This window comes from Camelina sativa, chromosome 11 (genome assembly GCF_030686135.1).
Source record: "Camelina sativa cultivar CO46 ecotype springtype chromosome 11, ASM3068613v1".
Lineage (NCBI taxonomy): Eukaryota > Viridiplantae > Streptophyta > Magnoliopsida > Brassicales > Brassicaceae > Camelina > Camelina sativa.
Genome location: NC_141890.1, coordinates 39,195,914 through 39,217,650, shown reverse-complemented (window position 1 = coordinate 39,217,650; position 21,737 = coordinate 39,195,914). Strand labels below are relative to the sequence as shown.

The following is a 21,737-nucleotide window of genomic DNA, read 5'->3' as shown; positions in this document are numbered from 1 at the left end:
GATAGTTGTAAATAACCAGGAAACTCTATTTAACCTGGTTATACAACCAAAAGAACAGAATCATTTGCGTGTGCTTCTTAAGAGAGGATCGAAGCTACATAGTTCAAATAGAGTCGAACCAGACATGGACTACCCAAGATTTAATGTCTGAAAATTATGGGTCGGAGCTAACGTAGGAACCAAACACACAGAGTATAAAAACATGGATGGAACTACAAGGATTTTGTTCTAGTTCTATTTCTAGAGCTGAGCGTTTGCGTTATGTTGTAGTAACTCTACTTCGTCCAAGTCATCGCTCTGTATATGAAAGTCGTCCTACACCAAGAAAATGTAAACACATGTTGTAAATTTGTAAAGCTGAGATGCAAAATTCAAAGAATCTATTTGAAGTTGTGCTATACAGTGATCATATCTTAATTGTTTAGTCAAGACAATAACAAATACTTACTTGCTGCTGAGCTGGTGGTTCCTGTGTAGGGTATACTTGTGGCTGAGACATTCTATAATAGGGTTCCTTCAGATCGAGTTTACACGATGATGTCTGGAGTATTCCACCTTGATTGGCACGGGGTCCCCACATTTTAGCTGTTTAAAAAGCCAATCAGAATCAGAAACAAAATCGAAAGTAGATGATATGAATCAAAGGAGAGATGTAAGAAAGCAAGATTAACCTGAGAGTGTTAGATTAATAGTGTAACTCTGAGCACTGTGGGCAACCAAATGAAGTCTACCAGTGATCTCTTGCCCTGCCATGACATGAATAGGCTGCGAGAGAACACATCTTATTTGATACCAATGGGTTGTTGGTGCTCCAGGAGCCGTTGTGAACCATCTTTGTACTGTGCTGTTATACAGACAGAGCAAATTAGGTTTGTATTGTATGCCTTTGATGATTGAAAAAAAAGGAATATTAATCTGAAGTAAAGGATGAAAACATATATGTAAACTGTTATGGCTTCATACCTTCCGTCAAAGAGGACGTCAAACCAGCACGCAAGTCCATGCACTCTAGTACACACTGACGCTGTGAACTTTAATGGGATATCAATCTCGTAAAATTGTTCTTCCTGTCAAAAAGAATTGAAAGCTAAATAAGTTTGGATTATGTCATTCACCAAATTAACAAGGAAGGCTGCACATAGATATTCCATAGATGTGAAAAGAATGACAGAAAAATGTCCAATGTAAAGGAAACACTGTGGAACTGACACACAAAAAATAGTTATACCGTCATCTTAGTGAAATCTATCACATGTGACATTGAGGGAGCCACCAATAATCTTGGATCAAATGCATCAACAACAGGCTACAAAATCAGTGAATATGAAGGGTGAGAGGAGAAAAAGTTAATCAGCAATTCACCGGTGTAAGCAGGATATACCTGGGAAAAATAACCCTGGTGGGCTGACACGTATAGAGGTGTCAAATCAACTCCATAATAGTTCTGTTGCTGCCAAAACAAAGCCTGCATAGAGGTAGAAAGCCTAATTACTGAAAGCTTTAACCATCACATACTGAATTCAAATCCTTTCTATGTTGTAAGCAATTTTAGATATATTTTCCTGATAAGATGTGCATTATGTACCTTATTTGCCATTTCAACAAATAAGAATTCATCGGCGAAAGGTGCCATATGGATCCTACAGCGAAAAAGTTATATGAGAAAGAAGAGGATTATGAGATCGAAAAGTAAAACTATCCAACGATCAACTTTACCTTCCAACTGTTGGAAACATTTTTCCATTTGGAGACAGAAATCGGTCCCTAGCAATAACATATGTCTCCAGCATCCTCTCATTGACCAATAGGGTGCCTACAGGCACACATATTTTATATATAAGGCAGGTGCTTTCAAACAAATCACTAAAACTTTGAATCAGTATTGATGTTTCTCCACTTATTTTCTCACAGACCAAAATTTGCCTTCTGAAAGATTCTGATTTTCATGAAGAGCACGTTAAAAGAATCCGTATCTGAAACACATACCCATTGGTTCAGAGATCAAAACATCAGCCTTCTCAGGCAACTCAATATCCTCAATCTTTCCCTTGATGACCTACACTTATCCAACTCAAAGAACATCAGAAAATGGATGTATATGGAAAAATGTACTAGCGAAACTAGACTACGGGTCTTAACTGTGATCCGTTCAGCAAGCAATGGGTTTCCAGCAATCAGCTTACGGGCATATTCAGCCATTTCTGATGCTTCCACAGCATACACATGCTTGGCACCAGCCTAAATTAAGGGGAAGATAATGGACGTCTATAAGAAAAACAAAAAGCAAAAGGCAGATCTATAGTAGTTCTAAAAACTTTTCGGCCCAAAGTTTATAAAAATTTTGCATACCAGTGCAGCAAACAATGACAAAATGCCACTTCCGGCACCCACATCTACAACAACACGACCAGCAAAATCCGAACGGTTCTCCATGACTGCGGCATGATATGTACCTGAAGAAAGCAATATGACATACAAAGATATATTCATCTTCTGATGGATATTCTCCCAAACCAACAAAAAAAATCCAGAAACAAATCTCTGATGTAAAGCCAAAGATCTTACCTGTCCTCACATAATCCTGTAGCATATTTTGCTGATGTAAAAGTTGTCCATAATAATGGAAATACATTTTGGCTGAAGCAGCCTCTATCTTATCGTCAAACTTGCTTTTATTAGCCGAAACTGTTCCATTCGGTAAGGTTGATTCTAGAAGCAAAAGAAGGAGGAGGACATCAAAGAATGAGCACAAACAACAGTCATGAATGTAGTGTATATACCCATCACTACGGTCAAGTGCATCTGAAAATCTGTGTGATTCATTCAAGAAACAACAAGAAAACATAAACAATTTAAGAGAGAGGCACCTTGCTTAACAGCATCCTTTGTCCATTTCTCAAATGAATCACAAAATTCCTTGCTTTCCTTGTCGTCTCTAAATTTTATTACAACTCCTCGAGAGAATGGTCTCTGGTTTAAAAATCAGCAAAAAAAAAAGAAAGTTATATATCAGATACACACTCGATATAGAGACCGAGGATGCACAGTCAATCAAATCATCTCCTGAAAACAATCTCTATAACACTCAGAAGAAACTGAACAAAAGAAATGTATCACACACCTCTTTTGCAGAAGAAGTCGAACTATCAGAAACACAGATGAACTGAAGCGGCCCCAACTTGAACAGCTGAGCAACAACACAATATGAATACAATACAAAATGAGTACACTGGCTCCAATTACGCAAAAACCTACCAACACACTTAATCAACCTTAGAAACGTTTCAAAACGAGATTAAAAAAAAATAGAATCTTGAGAACCACCACCACCTGAGTCGAACTAAGATGAAAAGTGAAACCGTCGGACGATTCAGATTCCTGAAATCGGAGTTCCTTGACTTCATTAACACAAGAAAACGTAGCTACAACAGAAGAGGACGAAAGAGATGATGAGTCAGGGGAAGTGAGATCAGTGACGGAAGCCAAAGTGAACTCCTGCTGCTTATAATTCAGAGAAGGGACCTCCATTGTTTTGTTGTGAATACAACGAATGTATATAATAGATACAGTATTTGTATGTCTGGATGAATCGAAAGGGAACTTTTAGGGTTTTTGATTTCTGAGGAGAGCTTCTTCGCGAGCTCCGACGAGAAGTGGAAGAGAGCAAAAAAAAAAAAAAAAGGAGCGGCCAAAGGAAGTGTGAGGGGTAGGTGTGTCAAACGGGCCAGCCCGCGCCTCTATCTTAGTCCCATCTGCGGACATTTAATTCGATTTATTACAATTACAAGCTGAAACATACATGAACTATTTCAATTTTATAAGCTGAAACCATACATGAACTATTTCAATTTTATAAGCTGAAACATATATGAACGTTGACTTTGAAGCCTTTTAACAATCGTAGACATATTTTTTATACATGAATTTTAATGTCTCAAACCTTGTTGAAACACATATTGAAACATCTTACTATATAGTTTTGTCGTAGTGTTAAAACTAAAATATTGTGTGACACACAAACTAGTCTTACTAGTTGTGTTTACATAACACGTCACGCAAGCAGAAAACTCAAACACCAAAATCAAATCGACCACATGAACTGTATAATGTAGTTTAATAATTATACCAGAAAAACAATAGAATTCAGAAAGTTGTGTAGAATTTTAACATCATGCCCGTCTACTTGAGAAAGCCAATACAATATAGACATATAGTGTATTCTAAATCCAACACTATATATGAATTTGATTGCCAAAAGGTAAAAACTAGAATTCAGGAAAGTTAACACAAACTATATTTTCTAAATTGAGACACTGGTGTTTTCTAAGGCTAATAATATCTTTTCACATCCTCCTCCTCCACCAGGATCTTGCATCAAATCTCTTCATCATCAATGCAAGCTGAGAAAAGAAAAATCAAAGGAATCCGAATCAGAGAAATCGAAAAGGAAGAATCAATTATCCAAATTCAACCATGATTTTTTTTTTTTTTTTTTTTTTTTTTTTTTTATAAGCAGAAATGCTAAACTGATGCCATTTGAGTGATACGAAGCTAAAATCTTTTTTCTAAAACTTAATCAACAATCCAAATTCTATGCCTGAGAGCTGATCAGGTTTCACACAACCTAGTTTCGTCCAGAGATCACTAGTTAAAAGGGAAAAAGTGTAGACAAGGTTTATCACCTCCACAGCAGAAACAGCAGTAGCAGCAAGAAAGAACCATGGCAACATCTCTGCAAACAAGAGCAAACCCACCACCAGATGAAATCTCCGGGTTGCCTGATTCTTTGTTGTCGCCGTCAAGGAGTTTCTGCTGATTGCTTTGGCTTTGGTTGCCACTGTTCATCCTTTGAAATCTCTTCTGGCTAGTGCTCTTGAAGGAGTTTCGAAGTTTCAATGATGGCCACAGATGCATCTCTTCCAAAAAAGTTGATAACACTAAAGCAGTTCTTGGCCGGAAAAGCTCACACACAGAACGATCTTCTAACGTCAACAGCACCTTGGATCTCTGGTTAAAGATTGGCAAAGAAATCAACTTAAGAGAAAGAACAAAGAAACAATTTTGACACTACAAGACAAGGAGAAATACAAAAGCAGGCAAATCTCAAATCCTCACAAGAACTATATGTGCAAGAAAAATTAATTCAACCAAGAAAACTCAGTAAAGAGTTATAGAGATAGTCACTAATTTGCTAACTTCAAAACCAAACTCAAAGGACAATGATTTGCAATTCTATATGCAATTACCAGTAAATATATTCACTGTTTATGCTGGAAATTGTTAAATCCCAATTACCAAATTTGACAAAGATTTCAATTCCTGTATTATTTTTTTTTATAGATAATTTAGATTTTAGACCACACAGAGTGGTCAGAGAAGATATTTAGGGAAAACCCAAAACCAAAAAATCCAACCTTGATCGACTCGAATTTCAAGAAAGCCAACTCAAGATTTGGGGATCTAACCTCTATGCTCTCTACCCAAGACTCAGCAGAAGAATTTTTATTTGGTTTATGGACGGCACACGTAACGTAAGAGATATTTTAATAGCCTTTTTTTGTTTCTGTTAACTAAAAAGATCTGTTTTTTTTTTTTTTTTTTTTTTTTTTGACAACAACTAAAAAGATCTGTTATTCTTACGGTTTTTGGGGTTACTCGATGTATCACTGAATGGAACAATTACAAACATATCTAAGAAACTAAAAAAACAATTATAATCTGATGTGAGGGTTGAACCATTGTAGACCAAATATAGTCTAGTTATGGTTAAAGCCTTAATTTTGGGAAGAAAATGAATAGCTTTGCTAGACTGCAGGGATACTAAGGTTTTTTTTTATCAAGACATTAGGAAACTCAGAACAATATAGAAAAATCCACTATACAAACACAAGTAAATCAGGTTCATAACATAATGAATGAACAATGGTAGCACTATCTTTCGCTTAATGGCTATGGAAAGAGATTTGAGTGAAAAATCCATGATTGAGCTCAGATCAAGTCAATTTGGCCAGATTCGATTGCTCCTTTTACAATCTTGTAGCGTATGAAGTAGAGATCACCACGCTCCATTTCCACAGTCTCAGGGCTCTCTCCTCTGGCAAATAATAGTAAACCCACACTTATATTAAATAAGGTTGTGTATGGGTATGGACAAAAAGGAGGGAAGATAATTCTCTCACTCTTCATATAGATTGAGGGAGACAAAGTTGTTGCTTCTACAAACAACAAAGGTATCCAAATGGGGCTGCGGCACTGTAAAATGTAAATTCACAATTATAGTCATCACACAACTCTAGCTACTGTGAAGGGAGTGTTCAACTATAGTGACAACCTTAACTAACTGATATCACAGTGATTAGGTTCAGGGAGTTACCCATATCATCCACTTCACTTATTTGGGATTGCTTGAGGACCGACTGATAATTCTCGGGTAACTTAAGCAGGACAGTCTCTTCGAAATGCTTTGCCAAATCATCAGCACACCTGCGAATGTGATCATTCAAATATATGATGTCTCACAACAACAGCCATTAACGTAAATTGTAAAAACTAAAGTTTGAAGTCCGAAAAGACCACTGCAAACGGATACTCTTGAAAAGAAGTACCTAGGCTACCTGAGGTTTTCAATTTCCGGGAGAGTTCATGTATGGGTTCATTCTAATCCCGATTCTAACTTGTAAAGTACCAGACATATCTCTAACAGTATCTATACCACACAGATTCTACACCAAAACCTATAACATTTACTACCACACAGAACAAAGGCGGCAAAAAGAGCTTACAAGGACAAAGACAAGCCAATGAACTTAAAGATATCAGACAAATAGGAAAACAAACTTTGTAGCAAAGACTCTCTCCTGCTCAGAAAGCCGCCTTTCAGCTTCTTCTGACTTGAGGTTATGGAACATAAACTTCTCAATCTGTAACAAAAAACACTATCCATTAGAGATGATAACGAAAACTCACAAAGCTAATCTGAAACTCCCTTTAGACAATGGGAGGGATATATAGCACAGCACACACCTTGAGAAGCCTAACCCTGAGATAGGATCTGAGTAGAAACTGGGTTCTGTCCAAATCCATCTGATAAAGTGACACCAATAAAGGGTCTTTACCATTTTCCACATAATCCTCAATTGTTTCTTCCTGTAGTTTGATATTTAGAAGGGTTAATTAAGATCATCCGGGACCATAATATTTCTGATTTATAGGAAAAAACCCAACACAAAATAAAGCAATTAGGGATTTAGAGATATTGTACCACTAATTCGATCTGTTCTTTGGCTCTTTCAACAAGAGCTCCTTCGTACTGAAGAATCTCCGGCGCCGCCTTCTCGTTACGCCACGCCCTCTTCAATAGCTCAACGTCCGATGTCGACATCATTGTTTTGTAGTCCGCCGATGATCCCCCCACTTCCGAACTCGACGCCATTAGATCAGAAATCTCTCTCTCTCTCTCTCTGCTTGAAGATTCCGATAAGATCAATTTGCTCGGGCGGGAACACGACTGCGGATTTGGCGCCAAAATGAAGGTCGAGGAAGAAGGGATTTAGAAAGCCTTTTTAGCAAAATGTGTGGGCTTAGTGATGGTTGCTAAAGCGGTTTAGTTATTACGTAAACCAAATAACTAAACCGTAGAGAAATTAAAATAATTGTTGGTTTGGTTTTGAATATCGGGTTCGAATCGGGTCGGTACAAATTAGGTTTTTTGGTTTGGTTTTGAACTCACGAAACATCTGTCTTTATGTGTCCAGTTTTTATATGTCTCGTCTCTTTTGAGTCTTAAACTTGTTAAGTTAGTTGTGATGTTTGTTGTATCATCCCAAACAAGGAGCGACCATGACGAAGAATACGTGCTCTATTGTTTGCAAACTAGTTTTGAAGTTGTGATGCTCTTTAGTGGTAATCGCACTAGTATGATTGTCTATGGTAGAATTCACTTCCTTATTATTTCTATAAGTTCGTTCTCGAGTCAAAGGCAACGAGTCTGTTGCAAATGGGTTATTTAAGTCGGTTACTTTGTTACATGTTTATAAAGTAGAGTATAAAAGACGAGCTTTTCTTGTAAACAAAAATATAACCCTCTAAAAATTCTAACCAAATCCAACAGGAATGAAGAAAATTTAAGGCTATAGTGATTTCACAATTAAGATGGAGAGAAGACACAATATACTGTAATTAGATTCGAACATTTAACTTGTTAGCCTAAAGATGTACAATAAACAAACAAGCAACACAAACAAAAGTATTTTTTTCATAAGCAACGCATGGTTTCAACGGCGGACTTGAGCACATTAATATGAAACATTCTAATGGGACCCCCACTTTCAAGGAGCCCCACGAAAAATATTTAGTTTATATATATAGAAGTGTACTCTATTTTAAAAGGAAGAATTTTGTTTAAACTGGTTTTGTTTTTATTCTATAGTTTTACACTACTATGAAAATTAAGATGCATTTTCTCACAGTTCGTATTGGGCCCCGGATTCCGGCTTACAAGTTGTGCATTATGTTTAGAAGTGAAAGCGACGTCAGCTATATACATTTTGCAACACCTTTATATTCAGCACAGAAACGACATTACCCGCTAGTCTAATGAGACATTCATCACGCAGTTGAAAAAAAAACAAGAGATTGGGATCAGAGGGTTTTATCAAAGTAACAGTGTCACGAAAATTATAAGCTTAATCATATACAAGCAAGCGAGTGCAAATGCGTTGTAGGCAAAGACATGATAATTGCATTATGCTAAAAACTCCTTCATAAGTGACATAACATAACCAAATTCATTACGTTCTAACCTGTCAAACAGTAGCGGAAATAGCAGACACGAAGTTATAAGACTTAGGGACTGTAAGAACAGCATCGGACCACTCGATTGTCCCCCAAATCTCTTTACTGTTGCGTTTTTCAAGTGAAATCTCTGCACACCAAGTCATCTTGTCCTTGTACCCACTTGCACGCACATACTTGTCCCACAAAACAACAAGCTTACCACCACAATCCGCTAATTTAACAGTACGATAACTAGCAAAATTAGGCAAACCTTCAAGACCCCTCAAATTAATCCAGCATCTTAGCTTAGAGTCATACCATAGGACTCTACCTGGACGATAACAATACAGTACGTTATCAATCACGAAATAAGAATGCTGAAACCATCCTATTTGAAAATTCAGATGCTCTTCTGTAATCGCTATCCATTTATCTTCTTTTGGGTTGTAAGCCACAACATTATCCCCAAACAGGTAGATATCTCCTCCAATCACTAAGCTCTTGTACATACCACTACATCTCTTATCTATAGGTCTCGATATAGGCTCCCAAGTTTGAGTAATTGGATCGAAAACCTCCATCCAATTTGAAGAATTGAAGTCTTTCAAGCCTCCAGCTACATAAATTTTGCCATCAACGACATTAACAGCTGGGTAATTCCGGTCCATCAGCATGCTTGGAGCCTTGTGCCATGTATGAGACTGGCAATCCAGGATTGAGACGCTAGACGAGGGTGCATTCTCAATGGTTCCGCCAATGGCATATATATTAGAACCAACAGCCACCACATCCTTATAGTCCATAGTAGGTGGATTGGGAACTGGGGCCGGAACCAAAACATGTGTAGTTGACTTCTTATTCTTCTTCTTGGGGATATTGGTTAGGGTTCGATTAGGTTTTTGGCAGAGAGTGAACAAACGTGGGTTAGGGTCAAAAGGGAACTTTAAGCACACGTAGAGACAACTCTCCTTGTGGTTTAACAAAGAACGAGTCTTGTAAAGCTCCGGTGAAGCAACGAGGGATCGACAACACTTGGAGACTACTGAGAGAGTCGGGTAGTACAATCTCGATACGCGTGCGAAACAGCTCAATAGCAAATCATCTGGAAGTGATGGATTTGGAGTCGATTCAAGAGACGACATCGCCGTTGTTGAACGAAGCTTCCGATTTCTTCTACTTACTCGATTTCCTCTGTTAGAGAGAGTTCTCTAGGGCGTGCCCGCGTAGAGATGAAACATGAGTGTTTCAAACTAATTCATATTTTCTATACATACATGTTTTGTCATATTGTTCTATTCTCTAATACACCTACTTATTTGATGTCATAGTGATGAGAGAATGTCATCTATCTTGTGGGGTTCCTTCGCCGACCAGGTTTTAAAGCCTGTCAAGAATCTGATGGAAGCATCATGGCATGTGTTCTCAGATTTGTGACGATAAAAGCCTACAAGGATAAAAATCTTTATATCACAACTCATTTATGATTAATTAAGATGAATGATTCCAATGCTTACAAAGATCTTTCACGTAACGAGGTGTTAAGATTTTTATCTAATTCTTTTGATGTTACTCAAGTCTATGTCAACCATTGTTCCCTCAAGTTGATGTTCTCAAACAAGCGTACCATTCTCTATAATTACCACCTCACTGGATTAAGTTAACATGATTCTTTTTTTTTTTTTCTTTTTTTTTCTTTTTTTGAGTACATTGTTCACGTTTTACGAGTTTCTGAGGAAAACAATTAAAGAGCTGAAGAATTCTGTTGAGGTATATATGTATTTTAATAAATATTACTGTATATATATATATATACATATATTTAGATAATTTGTATTATTAATAGGACCATATATTTATAAAGGATTTTCAAAATAATATTATCTTATTATATTATCAAATAGTGTCTAAAATTACACTAGTCCCAACTTGGGACCAGAGAAAATTATTAATTTATAGAGATTATTGATTTACCGAGTATTAGTTTATAGAGGTTTTACTGTATACCCAATTCTGATTTTGTCAATTCCTATATATATTTTAGAACTTAAAATTATTTTTCAGTTATTACTAAATTGAAAGATTAAAGATAAAAAAAAAACAATTAATAATGATAAATAAGCACTTCAAAAATATTTTTACTAAATGACCTAGCAAAACGTAAAACAACCAAAATGTTGTTTGAAACGTATTGTAGAAGAATAAGCCAACCTTTTGAATTTGCAACACGAAACATTCATATAATGTATATCTCGATAAATAAGTAATCAAACTGACAAAATTCCCTATTTTATTTTCTCCTATTCATTTTATCTTATTTAGACCAACCAGAACATTCAAAAGTAATTTACAAAGTAGTATTTTAGCATTTACTTCCACACGCTGACACGCAAAAAGGTAATAAAAAGATTAAAAGAAAAAGAAAAAAAAACACACAAGTGAAGTCTTGCAAATAGTTTGTCAAATTCTTATCACCGGGATCTGATCCAGCCATTTTGGCTTATTTTAGATGTTTAGATGCAAAACAATGTTTGTTTAAAACAAACAAGAACAAAAACTACTTTACCCTGTTGTCTCAAGAGGCATACATACATCAAACAGTAGCAGAATGAGTTCGGGAACAATAAGTTTAACAAAGAGACAAGCTACAAAGTAAGCAAGTGACTGCAAAGATATAAAGCTCATAAGCCAGCAATTTGAGGAGATCAAATTTGAGTTTGTCAATCGTGAAGGAAACCAAGAGGCGGATGGAATTGCAAAGGAATCTTTTTGTTTTTTGAATTATGATCCTAAATTGTTTTCTATTGTGCAAAATTGGATGAAAAACCTAATGGATTTAGAATTGTAATAGAAATTTTGGTTAATGAAAAGTGGAAGTTGAGAAGAATAAAACAGATAACTGGATTCGAACGTTTTACTAGTTAGCTCAAGGATGTACAATAGACAAAAAAGAAAAACAATCAAATGTAGTTTTCATAGAGATTTTGCAACACCTATATATTCAGCCCAAAAAAAGACATTACCGAACTAGTCTAATAAAACATTCATTAAGCAGTAGGAAAAAAAGTTAGGGATCAGAGGGTTTATATATGTCAAAGTAACAGTCAGAAAATAAGCTTATATATCAGTAACAGTCGATTAGGTTTTTGGCAGAGAGTGAACAAACGTGGGTTAGGGTCAGAAGGGAACTTTAAGCACACGTAGAGACAACTCTCCCTCTGGTTTAACAATGAACGAGTCTTGTAAAGCTCCGGTGAAGCAAGGAGGGTTCGACAGCTCTTGGAGACTATGGGGAGAGTCGGGTAGTACAATATAGAGACGCGTGCGAAGCAAGTCAAGAGCAAATCATATGGAAGTGATTCCGGAGACTGTTTCTTCGTCTTCTTCTTTACGGACGTCATCGAGATAAAATCGTTGTTGATCTAACCTTTCGTTTTTTCGATGTCGTCGTCTCCGACTTGTAGGGAATATATATAGGAAGGAATTTAACTCGATTTTTTTTTTTTTTTTTTTTTTTTTTTTTTTTTTGTTATTAGAGTTCGTAAAGAAGTAGTGGAACAGAATCCTTTTGTTGAATCGTAATGGGCCTCAAAATAATACTAAATAATTTTGAGACATGGTTTTTGAAAAAATTGAAAAATTGGACAAATAAGAACAAATTTGGTGGTTAGTTTATTTGTTAATGAAGGCTAATTTGTAAGTCTATTTCTTTTTGCTAGTTTGTGTTTAGCTTGTAGCTTTACCACTGACTGATTCAGTTTTGATTTGTGGAAAAGGTCTGATGATACATAACACGCCAAATATTATATGTTTCGGTGAGGAAAGAGATTGGCGCCCGGTAGAAGTCCTGTGAGAACGAGTGGTATAACTCTGGAATTGTTGCTGGTTGAAACGTGAGGAATAGGAGAAAAAGAATATGAGAGATGAAGGATAAACGGTAAGAAGAATAAACGATCTAAACCGGTGGAGAATGATGAACACGAGAATTTTAAAAGAATGAATGTGAAGAGTAAAGTATGAGAGTTGCGAGTTTGGAGAGAGTATGCGAGAAAGAGATGATCATTTCTTACTTGATTTGTAACCTAGATACAAACTATATAAAGACATACAACAGGAATATGCTATACAAGATCATATGCACATTTGACCATGTTGAAAGTGACATGTCATAACTCATAAGAGGGTTTAAACCCTTAAGGCCACATGCGCGATCTTTCTTTGTCTTGAGCTCTCCCACTTGCATTTGTGCCCAATTGTCTCGGGCTTAGAAATAAGGATGTTCTTTAGTCCCACTCACTTTGATGTCCCGCCAAGTTGTTGTTTCAACCGGTCAAGGTGCATTATATAATGCCATCTACACCTTCCATCTTCCTCTCTCTATATATAGCTTTCCAGGGCATTTTGTTTTGTGACTTAATCTAGTTGTTCGGATATCAAGAAAAAAAGCAGTATAGAGCGTCTCAACCTCTCTCTACCTATTCATGTGTGTGCATTGGTGCTTGTTAGTTTTGATAAAATCTTTAACTGCAAAATCATTCATCATCACGCCTTTGAACCTATTCAACCAAAACAATGTTTCACAGACCTTAAAGCAGCACGAAATAAACTAACCATCAAAAATTTAAAAGCAAAATGATGTCGATATCATTCAGCTAAAGAAACGCAAGACACAATCATCCAACAAAATCATATACTATAATACCCACAAATCACTAAAGATTCACCCACTTTTATATCTTTCTTGTATGGCATTCATCAGAGAGTAGCAGCAAGAACACCCACGAAATTGTAAGAGCCAGGGACTGTAAGCATATCATCAAACCACTCGACCTTTCCACGAATATCCTGATTCCTGCATCTTCCAAGGGAAACCACCGCACAAGAAATCGTATGACTCTTATAGCCAGCAGAAGGTAAATACTTGTCCCACAAAATCGCCATCTTTCCACCATAATCCACCAACTTAACACAACAACTAGCATCCGTAGACAATCCTTTCAAACCCTTCAAACGCCGCCACGATCTTTTCTCTGAGTCATACCACTTGATTCCACCAGGACGATAACAATAAAGTATGTTATCTATCACGCAATAACAACGATAAAACACTCCTAAATCCATATTCTGATGCTCTCCTATATCTCCCCATTTATCTCCTTCAGGCTTGTAAGCCACAACCTTATCCCCAATCAAGTAGATTTCTCCTTCAATCACTGCACTCGTGTATATACTACTACATCTCTTATCAAGAGGGCTCAACACAGGCTCCCAAGATTGAGTCTTTATATCGAAAACCTCCATCCAATTGGAGGAATTGGAGTCTTCCAAGCTTCCTGATACATAAATCTTCCCATCAACAACATTAGCAGTTGGGTTATACCGCTCCATACGCATGCTTGGAGCCTCGTGCCAAGTATGAGACATGCAGTCTAACATTGAGACGCTAGAGGAAGGTGCATTTTCAACCGATCCGCCAATGGCATAGATATTAGAACCAACCGTCACGAGAACCTTGTAGTCCACAGGAGGTGAATTGGTAATAGGGATTGGAACCAAAACATATCCACTTGAGTACTCTGTCTTCTGGGTTTGATTAGGTCTTCGGTAGAGAGTGAACCAACGTGGGTTAGGGTCAGGAGGGAAATCTAAGCACACGTAGAGACAACTCTCCGTGCGGTTTAGGAAAGTTCGAGTCTTGTAAAGCTCCGCCGACGCAACGAGGGATCGACAGTTCTTGGAGACTACAGAGAGAGTCGGGTAGTATAATCTCGAGACGCGTGCGAAGCAGCTCAATAGTAGATCATAGGGAAGTGATGGATATGGAGCCGATTCCGACGGCGGCGACTTCTTCTTCTCCTTCCACGATGACATTTTGGGGAAGAAATCGCCGGATTCTTCTACCTCTCCGCCGGCTTTGAGTGAATACAGATTTAGGGTTTTTTTTAATAATTCCCGACCGCACTTTCTTGGATTGAGCGCAAATGAATGATTAGTTTGACAATGGGCTTGGTATAGAAATGTTGATGGGCCTCAAATTGGTAATTAATTTTGGTAATTCTGCTGTGTCTAACTGTTACTTTTATGTCCATAACAAAAAGGTAATAAATGAAGTGATATAGATTTCCTCCTAGATCGGATCACATGAGAAAGGCGGATCTTTGATTAATGTTTCTCTTGGTTTACAATGTTTAGTATACAGTAAAACCTCTATAAATTAATAAGGTCGGGACCATGAAATTTTATTAATTTATAGAAGTTTTAATTTATCGATAAATGAATAATTATTAATTTATAAATAAATTAATAAAATATTAATTTATGAAGAGATTTTTAATTTTTATAATTTTGAAAACTTTATATTACAAAATAAGATATTTTGTTATCATTCATATTTTTAAAGATTTTCTTAATTTATAATCTTGGTTATCGTAATTGCTAAGTTTAGAGTTTAGGTAAAAATGATAAATGTTAGAAATTTAGAGTTTAGAAGAAATTGCTACTAATATCATTCATGGTAATAATGAAGTCGAAGAAGATATTGCGGTAATTTTATAAGCAATTACATGTAAAAAAAAATTGTCGCATTTAGAACTCTCCACAATTTTTGGATGCGGTTTGAGAATAAAACAATGAAAAAAAATAGAGATGAGCTCCAATAAGAATGCAAGCAACAATATAGTCATATTTTACTAGATTTTATTAGATATATATATATATATTGATATTATTTGATTATTAATTTATAATATTGATGAGACCATATTTTTACATAGGATTTCCAAAAAAATTATTATCTTATTAATTTATTGAAATATGTCATTTTTTACACCAACCCAATTCAGGACCGAAATAATTTATTAATTTATAGCGAGTATTAATTTAAAGAGTATTAATTTATAGAGGTTCTACCGTATTTCCGAAAGTATGAATAAAGTTATGAACATTTTTGCTTTGATGTTTCTTGAGAATTAGATATTTTGACTGAGCCTAGTTTTGCTAATTACATAAGCTCAATCAATCATCTCAATGTAATTCAAAAAGTGTTTATTTCCGTTCATACAACGTTTTTAATTATGTACTCCATGGTAATCAAGCAATCAAACTTACAAAGTGTCCTAAGCATGCATATTTATTATTGTATATCTGTTATTGAGCTGGGATCAGATGCAAATCCTTCTAGGAGAACAGAAGATGGAAAATGTAATCTGTTGATGCATTTTGTAACGGAATCCAGAATGCCATTGTTGCTGCTATGTTCCAAATCACCTGTGGAGCACAAACTACTCAATTGCAAAAGTCAATAGATAGCAAACTTTGGTTCTTATTGCTCCAAAACAGAGTGTTTTACTGTTTTAGCATCAAAAGGGTTTACAATTATCAAGAGAATATAATCGAAACAGGGATTAATGAAATCTGGGGAGATTTTAGATACTTGTTGCCATTTCTGCATGCTCTTTAGGCCTCCATATAAACTTAACTTATCCTCTAGACTTCCATCATCTTTGGTTATAGAGACTACGTTCATATATACATGAGAAATCCTTGAGAAATAGTGCATGCTCTTTCGAAACACCTTGAACAAGTTCAAAACTTTCTATACAACAAAAAGACTCACTGAAAATAAGAAAAAAAAAAAAAAGCCAATTTTGACGACAAAGAAAAAGCCAATTTTTTCTTTACAAAGACTTCAAAGCCTATAACTTTTTTTTCCCTATATATGAAAGTTGTGAACAATTTCTATTCGACCAAAACAGGGTCTCATATATATAGGCCTTAAAGCAACACAAATAAGCTAACCATTAAAAGATATAACAAGCGAAATGTCGATAGCATTCAGTTAAAACGCAACACACAATCATCCAATAGTTAAAATGATATAGCCACAAATCACTAGAGATTTAATACCACATTTAAGTCTCTCTTATGGCATCAAAGAGTAACAGCAAGAGCACCCACATATTCATAAGACATAGGAACTGTAAGCATAGCATCAAACCACTCGACCTTTCCCCAAATCTCCTGAGTGTTGTGCCTTTCAAGGGAAATCACTGTACACCAAAACGTCGTATTGTTACACCCACTAGAAGCCGTATACTTGTCCCAAAAAACCGCCATCTTTCCACCATAATCCACCAACTTAATATAACTATAACTAGAAAACTTAGGCAATCCTTCCAAGCCCTTCAAGTTCATCCACCTATCTACCTCAGAGTTGTACCATTTTATTCCACCTTCATAATAACTATAGAGTACGTCATCTATCACACAATAAGATAGCCAAAACCTTTTAGTTGACTCCAAATTCCACTTTCTTACATCTTCCCATCTATCTTGTTTTGGATTGTAAGACACACCTGTATGCAACATGTAGATTTATCCTTCAATCACTGCGCACTTGTATATACGTCCATATATTCTCTTTGATGAAGGGCTCTTGACAGGCTCCCAAGATTGAGTTTTTGGATCGAAAACCTCCATCAACTTTGAATCGAATTCTTCATCAAAGCCTCCTGCTACATATATTTTTCCATCAACAACATTAATAGCTGGATAATTCCGCTTCATCAGCATGCTTGGGCCTCATGCCACGTATGAAACTGGCAATCCAGGATCGAGACGCTAGACGATGACGCATTGAAAATGTAGATATTAGAACCAAGCGCTACAAGACCGTTGCAGAGAAGTTGGTTCGATGGAGGTGAATTATGAATTGAGATTGGGACTAAAACATATCCACTTGACTTGGTCGTCTTCCTCTTGGTTAGGGTTTTATTAGGTTCCCGGGAGAGAGTGAACCAACGTGGGTTGTAGTCAGGAGGGAACTTTAAGCACAAGTAGAGACAACTCTCTCTGTGGTTTAACAAAGACCGAGTCTTGTATAGCTCCGGTGAAGCGACGAGGGTTTGAAAGCTTTTGGAGATTAAAGAGAGAGTCGGGTGGTACAATCTTGATAGGCGTGCGAAGCAAGTCAATAGCAAATCATTGGGAAGTGATGGATTTGGGGTCTTCCTTTTCTTATGTTTTGACGACGTTAGAGAGATCATCAAGAAATCGATATCGTTGTTCATCATCTACTTCTTCTCCTTCTTGCAACGAACAAATTTAGGGTTTTGATTTGACTTAACTAAACAACTCATTTGATTTCCATTGAGTTTTAAAATGGGCCTCAAATAGTCTTTTTTTTTTGTCGCCTAATTCTTTTTAAAAAGAAGTTAAACAAAAAAAATTAAACTGAGCTTGACACACCAGCATATGATTATTTTAAGAAATTAAACCATACATTAATTTCCTATTATTTATACGAAATTGATATATGACTTGTTAATTGCATATTTAAATTAACAAATTAATTTAACTACATTAAATTCTATAAAGTATGCATAAAGATTAATATCAATAAAATTTTAATATAATTTAATTTATATAAGTATAGCCATAAATAATATGTTATTATTTTATCGTTTTGTATACAATATCTTATTATATATAAAGTTTGGTTTTCAAAGTTAGGATCTCACAAGATTGTAACATGTGTCAATTTTAACGATTAGAGATTTTGTTATGTAGAAAACAAAAACTTAGATAATTACGAGAACATAATTATTTTCTACAAGTTTTAAAAAAATAACTCTAATACGTATAAAAACAACAAAATTCATTTTAATAAAATTTTAAAAGTAAAAGGGTTGTTACAAAAAAGTCATAAAATTAAAAACTCTTAAAACATTAAAATTTAAATCTAATATGTATATAAGAAAATTAATGTTTTATATTTTAAAAATATAATTATAAAAATTATAAAAATTTAAATATTTTTAAAATATAAAAACATAATTCTAATATGTATATAAGAAGTTTGTTTTTGAATAATGTAATTTTAACATGTAAAAATTTGATTTTGATTCTTTTCCTATATTACTTTTCAAACATACCCTTTCATGTTGTTCATTTACAAAAATACTCTTTTCTATGTATAAAATGATTAAATTCTAAGCCCTAACATCAAACACTAAACCCTACTCACTCAAAACTATACCCTAAATGTAAAAGAGAGAATCCAAAACTAAAAAAAATTCTAAAAATTAATTTAACATATTGTAATTGTGTAAAAGTGAGCAAAAATAATAATGTTCAAGAAAATGGTATTTTTGAAAAGAGGTATCTCAAAAGGGGCATTTCTAACAAATTCTCATTTTAATACGTATAAACAAAAATTATGTGTTTAAAAAAATTAAAATTGTAACTTTTTAAAACAAATATATACTTTCAAAAAAAATTATAAAATTAGGTAGTAATTTTAATTAAGTTACTAATTCTACAAGGAAAAGGATTACCTTTATTCTTAAAAGGAGAAAATGGATTAAGGATATACAATTAATTCATATATTAAATTTAATAGTAAATTATTATTCCTAGAAGAAAAAGGATTATAAAGACTCATCTCTATCCAACAACAAAACTATCTAATATTTTCTCACCTAACAATGTAATTTCTTCAACTTTGTTATATTGGTAAAGCTATTGTTTTTTTTCTTATGAGGTTGTATTATTCTTATGATGGTGTTTCATATTATAAAGTAAAACTACACAAAAATTGTATAAACAATCCCATATTTTCAACATTTTTATTATGAGACCAAGCTAATCTATATATATGTTTGTTTACGTAACTCAAAGCATATGTTAACAGTTAATGTATTATGCATATATAGATTTTTAACTTTTTTTTACATGAGGTAAATTATTACTTAGCACAACGGTATATATAAAAATATTTTAGCCAATGTTGGTTTTCTAAAAAATTTAGTGGTTTTCAATTTAGTGGTTTTCCTTTTTTTTTAACAATTATTTTTTTATTAATTTTTAAATATTATAATTCTTATTATGATATAGACTAAGATGCATAGATTGTGTTTAATATAAGTTTGTAACTATTTAAGATAAAGTATGTAAAAATTAAAATATGGTTTATTATGATGGTACAAATAGTTAAATTGTATTAGAAATCTCAAATAGATATAGTGAATTTCAAATTCGTTTTTAAAAAATCATTAAAATGTATAGATAATCACTCATATTTGAATAATTATCGATTAATTAATTGTGTTTACCCACGTATTAACGCGGGCCTTATCTATTATTTATATAAATGACAACTAAACTAGTCTTATTATATAAAGTATGTTTCAAAAGTTAGTAACTCATAACATTGTGACATGTGTCAATTTTTCAAAAGTTTGTAACTTATAAAATCGTGACATGTGTCAATGTAACACAAACTTCTAATTCTAAAAGAAAAATAAATCGTAAAATTTAAAAAAATTCAACAAAATAAAAAATCATTAATCATAAAATAAATGATAAATATAATTTTACAATAAAGATAAATGTAGTTCTAGGCCTATCTCTAAGAGAAAAAGGATATGTAATCTCTCTTATCTTTGTCATATATATATATATATATATATATATAGAGAGAGAGAGAGATAGGAAGATGTCATTCCAATGTATCAAACTCAATTAGAATTTTAAATCATGAGCACTACAAATGGAAACCGAAACTTTGAAAAGAATGAAAAATCAGCCAATAAAAGGAACAAAACTGTTATGAATAATGTTCAGATTGTTATGATGGAGAAGACACTTAGATGAACCTCATATGCGGCTAAAACTAGCTACACTTGAGGCATGTGTCAACAAAGTAAATCAATGGGTAAATATAAAACTCATATTCAGCTTCACTTACATATTTTCCAATCATTGACTAATTGAAACGACCTGACCCGTTTAACAAAATAAAAATAAATAATAAATAATAATAATAATAATAAACTACAACTAGTGGTCTCATAGCCACTAGCCACCTAACCACAAGCATAACCAACAGCGGAAATAACAGATACTAATATCCAAACAATAATCCTATAACTAATAACCAATAATCGAATATAACAATACTCCAATATCAAACAACAGGAAACAAGTAACCAACAACCTAGCAAGTTATAAAGACCTAACTCTAGCAACCTAGCAATGCCAAACAACATCCAATCGAGCCCCTAGAACATCCTCCTCTTCATTGCCTTGATTCCACGATCACACTTTGCCTTTACCTGCACCACAAACACAAATTGCAATGCATGAGTATTTTATAAACACTCAGTAAGGCAATCCTCCCATCTACTGGGCTATACACACAAGCAATAGAGATACTCTAACCATCAAACAACAATCAACAAACAAACCAGGCTCTACATCGACCGACACAAAGATTGCATCGACCGACACCATCATGGACCAGCATCGACTGACACATGGTATGCATCGGTCGACACCAGCTTCACTTGCATCGACTGATGCTTCCACTTGCATCGATCCACATATGCTCGACATCACGTAGAAACCCTAATTGCATCGACCGACACCTCCGCTTGGCATCGACCGATCCTCCTAGGTCAATCCGTGCCGTCCTCGCACTTGCATCGACCGAGGCACATAGTGCATCGACCGATGCACATGCCGAGCATCGTTTTCCCCGAAGCTTCTCGCCGGATCTCCGTTCCTGCAACCACAAGAATCAATCCCAAGCCACAAGAAAGCTTCCTAACGCCTCAAATAACATACTAGCAAGCCTAACATCACATAAACAAACAGATCAGAGTAATCTCCAGCTTAGATAAGCCATGATCATGCACTTACCTTTGCCACAGAAGAAAACGACCCTAGGACGCTCCTACAACGATCGCAGCTACAGATTTCTACAGGAACAACTTCCAACTCCAAGAAATCACCAAGAACACTCAAGAACACCAAGAACTCTTCTTTTCCTCTTTCATTTCTCTCAAAGCGGCTAAACACGCCTAATGAGACAAAACTCGAGTTTAAGGGTTTTCCTAACCCAAAATGCAGCGTTTCACTTAAGTTGAAACGCGCAGAACCGGACATGCATCGACCGATGCACCACA

At 35.0% G+C, this 21,737-nt stretch overlaps 5 protein-coding genes and 1 pseudogene across 10 annotated transcripts; all 6 read right to left on the bottom strand.

Annotated features, from left to right (window-relative positions):
• Positions 1–2: 2 nt before the first annotated feature.
• LOC104725393 (putative histone-arginine methyltransferase 1.4) lies at positions 3–3,943 on the bottom strand. Its single transcript, XM_010444060.3, has 15 exons — positions 3,331–3,943; positions 3,122–3,187; positions 2,868–2,970; positions 2,566–2,709; positions 2,350–2,453; positions 2,140–2,238; positions 1,987–2,056; positions 1,717–1,813; positions 1,586–1,640; positions 1,382–1,465; positions 1,229–1,306; positions 964–1,067; positions 672–844; positions 449–585; positions 3–315 (listed from the first exon to the last, which is right to left on the bottom strand). The coding sequence occupies exons 1-15, from the start codon at positions 3,526–3,528 to the stop codon at positions 241–243; spliced, it is 1,587 nt and encodes a 528-aa protein (XP_010442362.1). The 5' UTR covers positions 3,529–3,943; the 3' UTR covers positions 3–240.
• A 157-nt stretch (positions 3,944–4,100) lies between these two features.
• Positions 4,101–5,600, bottom strand: LOC104725389 (uncharacterized). Of its 3 annotated transcripts, none has more exons than XM_087475997.1 (3): positions 5,466–5,600; positions 4,683–5,007; positions 4,101–4,400 (listed from the first exon to the last, which is right to left on the bottom strand). In XM_087475997.1, the coding sequence occupies exons 2-3, from the start codon at positions 4,912–4,914 to the stop codon at positions 4,375–4,377; spliced, it is 258 nt and encodes an 85-aa protein (XP_087332123.1). In that variant the 5' UTR covers positions 4,915–5,007; positions 5,466–5,600; the 3' UTR covers positions 4,101–4,374. The 3 variants fall into 3 exon arrangements, with proteins under 3 accessions (XP_087332123.1, XP_010442354.2, XP_019087187.2); XM_010444052.3 differs by having other exon boundaries at positions 5,415–5,539; XM_019231642.2 differs by lacking the exon at positions 5,466–5,600 and adding an exon at positions 5,247–5,385.
• A 216-nt stretch (positions 5,601–5,816) lies between these two features.
• LOC104725388 (DNA replication complex GINS protein SLD5) lies at positions 5,817–7,582 on the bottom strand. Of its 2 annotated transcripts, none has more exons than XM_010444051.3 (6): positions 7,262–7,582; positions 7,024–7,146; positions 6,838–6,920; positions 6,374–6,483; positions 6,180–6,252; positions 5,817–6,094 (listed from the first exon to the last, which is right to left on the bottom strand). In XM_010444051.3, the coding sequence occupies exons 1-6, from the start codon at positions 7,430–7,432 to the stop codon at positions 5,989–5,991; spliced, it is 666 nt and encodes a 221-aa protein (XP_010442353.2). In that variant the 5' UTR covers positions 7,433–7,582; the 3' UTR covers positions 5,817–5,988. The 2 variants fall into 2 exon arrangements, with proteins under 2 accessions (XP_010442353.2, XP_087332122.1); XM_087475996.1 differs by having other exon boundaries at positions 6,783–6,920; positions 7,262–7,453.
• Positions 7,583–8,799: 1,217 nt separating this feature from the next.
• Positions 8,800–12,173, bottom strand: LOC104728719 (F-box/kelch-repeat protein At5g49000-like). Of its 2 annotated transcripts, XM_087476164.1 has the most exons (2): positions 12,136–12,173; positions 8,800–9,906 (listed from the first exon to the last, which is right to left on the bottom strand). In XM_087476164.1, the coding sequence occupies exons 1-2, from the start codon at positions 12,171–12,173 to the stop codon at positions 8,805–8,807; spliced, it is 1,140 nt and encodes a 379-aa protein (XP_087332290.1). In that variant the 3' UTR covers positions 8,800–8,804. The 2 variants fall into 2 exon arrangements, with proteins under 2 accessions (XP_087332290.1, XP_087332291.1); XM_087476165.1 differs by lacking the exon at positions 12,136–12,173 and having other exon boundaries at positions 8,800–9,919.
• Positions 12,174–12,815: 642 nt separating this feature from the next.
• On the bottom strand, positions 12,816–14,745 carry LOC104725386 (F-box/kelch-repeat protein At5g49000-like). 2 transcript variants are annotated; one of them, XM_010444049.3, is made up of 2 exons: positions 13,501–14,745; positions 12,816–13,328 (listed from the first exon to the last, which is right to left on the bottom strand). In XM_010444049.3, the coding sequence occupies exon 1, from the start codon at positions 14,641–14,643 to the stop codon at positions 13,528–13,530; it is 1,116 nt and encodes a 371-aa protein (XP_010442351.2). In that variant the 5' UTR covers positions 14,644–14,745; the 3' UTR covers positions 12,816–13,328; positions 13,501–13,527. The 2 variants fall into 2 exon arrangements, with proteins under 2 accessions (XP_010442351.2, XP_010442352.2); XM_010444050.3 differs by having other exon boundaries at positions 12,816–13,247; positions 13,501–14,735.
• A 1,956-nt stretch (positions 14,746–16,701) lies between these two features.
• Positions 16,702–17,840, bottom strand: LOC109127412 (F-box/kelch-repeat protein At5g49000 pseudogene; annotated as a pseudogene).
• Positions 17,841–21,737: the final 3,897 nt, after the last annotated feature.

Bases quoted from the DNA above. Each gene is read 5' to 3' on its own strand.
- LOC104725386 (XM_010444049.3), bottom strand. From the start codon at position 14,643: ATGTCATCGTGGAAGGAGAAGAAGAAGTCGCCGCCGTCGGAATCGGCT.
- LOC104725393 (XM_010444060.3), bottom strand. From the start codon at position 3,528: ATGGAGGTCCCTTCTCTGAATTATAAGCAGCAGGAGTTCACTTTGGCT. The intron at 1,307-1,381 runs GTATATCCTGCT...CTGATTTTGTAG, and splicing joins ACCAGGGTTATTTTTCCCAG to CCTGTTGTTGATGCATTTGA. The intron at 1,068-1,228 runs GTATAACTATTT...TCTTTTTGACAG, and splicing joins TAGATTTCACTAAGATGACG to GAAGAACAATTTTACGAGAT.
- LOC104725389 (XM_087475997.1), bottom strand. From the start codon at position 4,914: ATGCATCTGTGGCCATCATTGAAACTTCGAAACTCCTTCAAGAGCACT. The intron at 4,401-4,682 runs GTGATAAACCTT...TTCTTTTCTCAG, and splicing joins CTGCTGTTTCTGCTGTGGAG to CTTGCATTGATGATGAAGAG.
- LOC104725388 (XM_010444051.3), bottom strand. From the start codon at position 7,432: ATGGCGTCGAGTTCGGAAGTGGGGGGATCATCGGCGGACTACAAAACA. The intron at 6,484-6,837 runs GTTTGTTTTCCT...TCACATTCGCAG, and splicing joins GAGAGAGTCTTTGCTACAAA to GTGTGCTGATGATTTGGCAA. The intron at 6,253-6,373 runs GTAACTCCCTGA...TACATTTTACAG, and splicing joins AAGTGAAGTGGATGATATGG to TGCCGCAGCCCCATTTGGAT.
- LOC104728719 (XM_087476164.1), bottom strand. From the start codon at position 12,173: ATGACGTCCGTAAAGAAGAAGACGAAGAAACAGTCTCC. The intron at 9,907-12,135 runs GGAATCACTTCC...GATGTCGTCTCT, and splicing joins AAGACGAAGAAACAGTCTCC to TGAATCGACTCCAAATCCAT.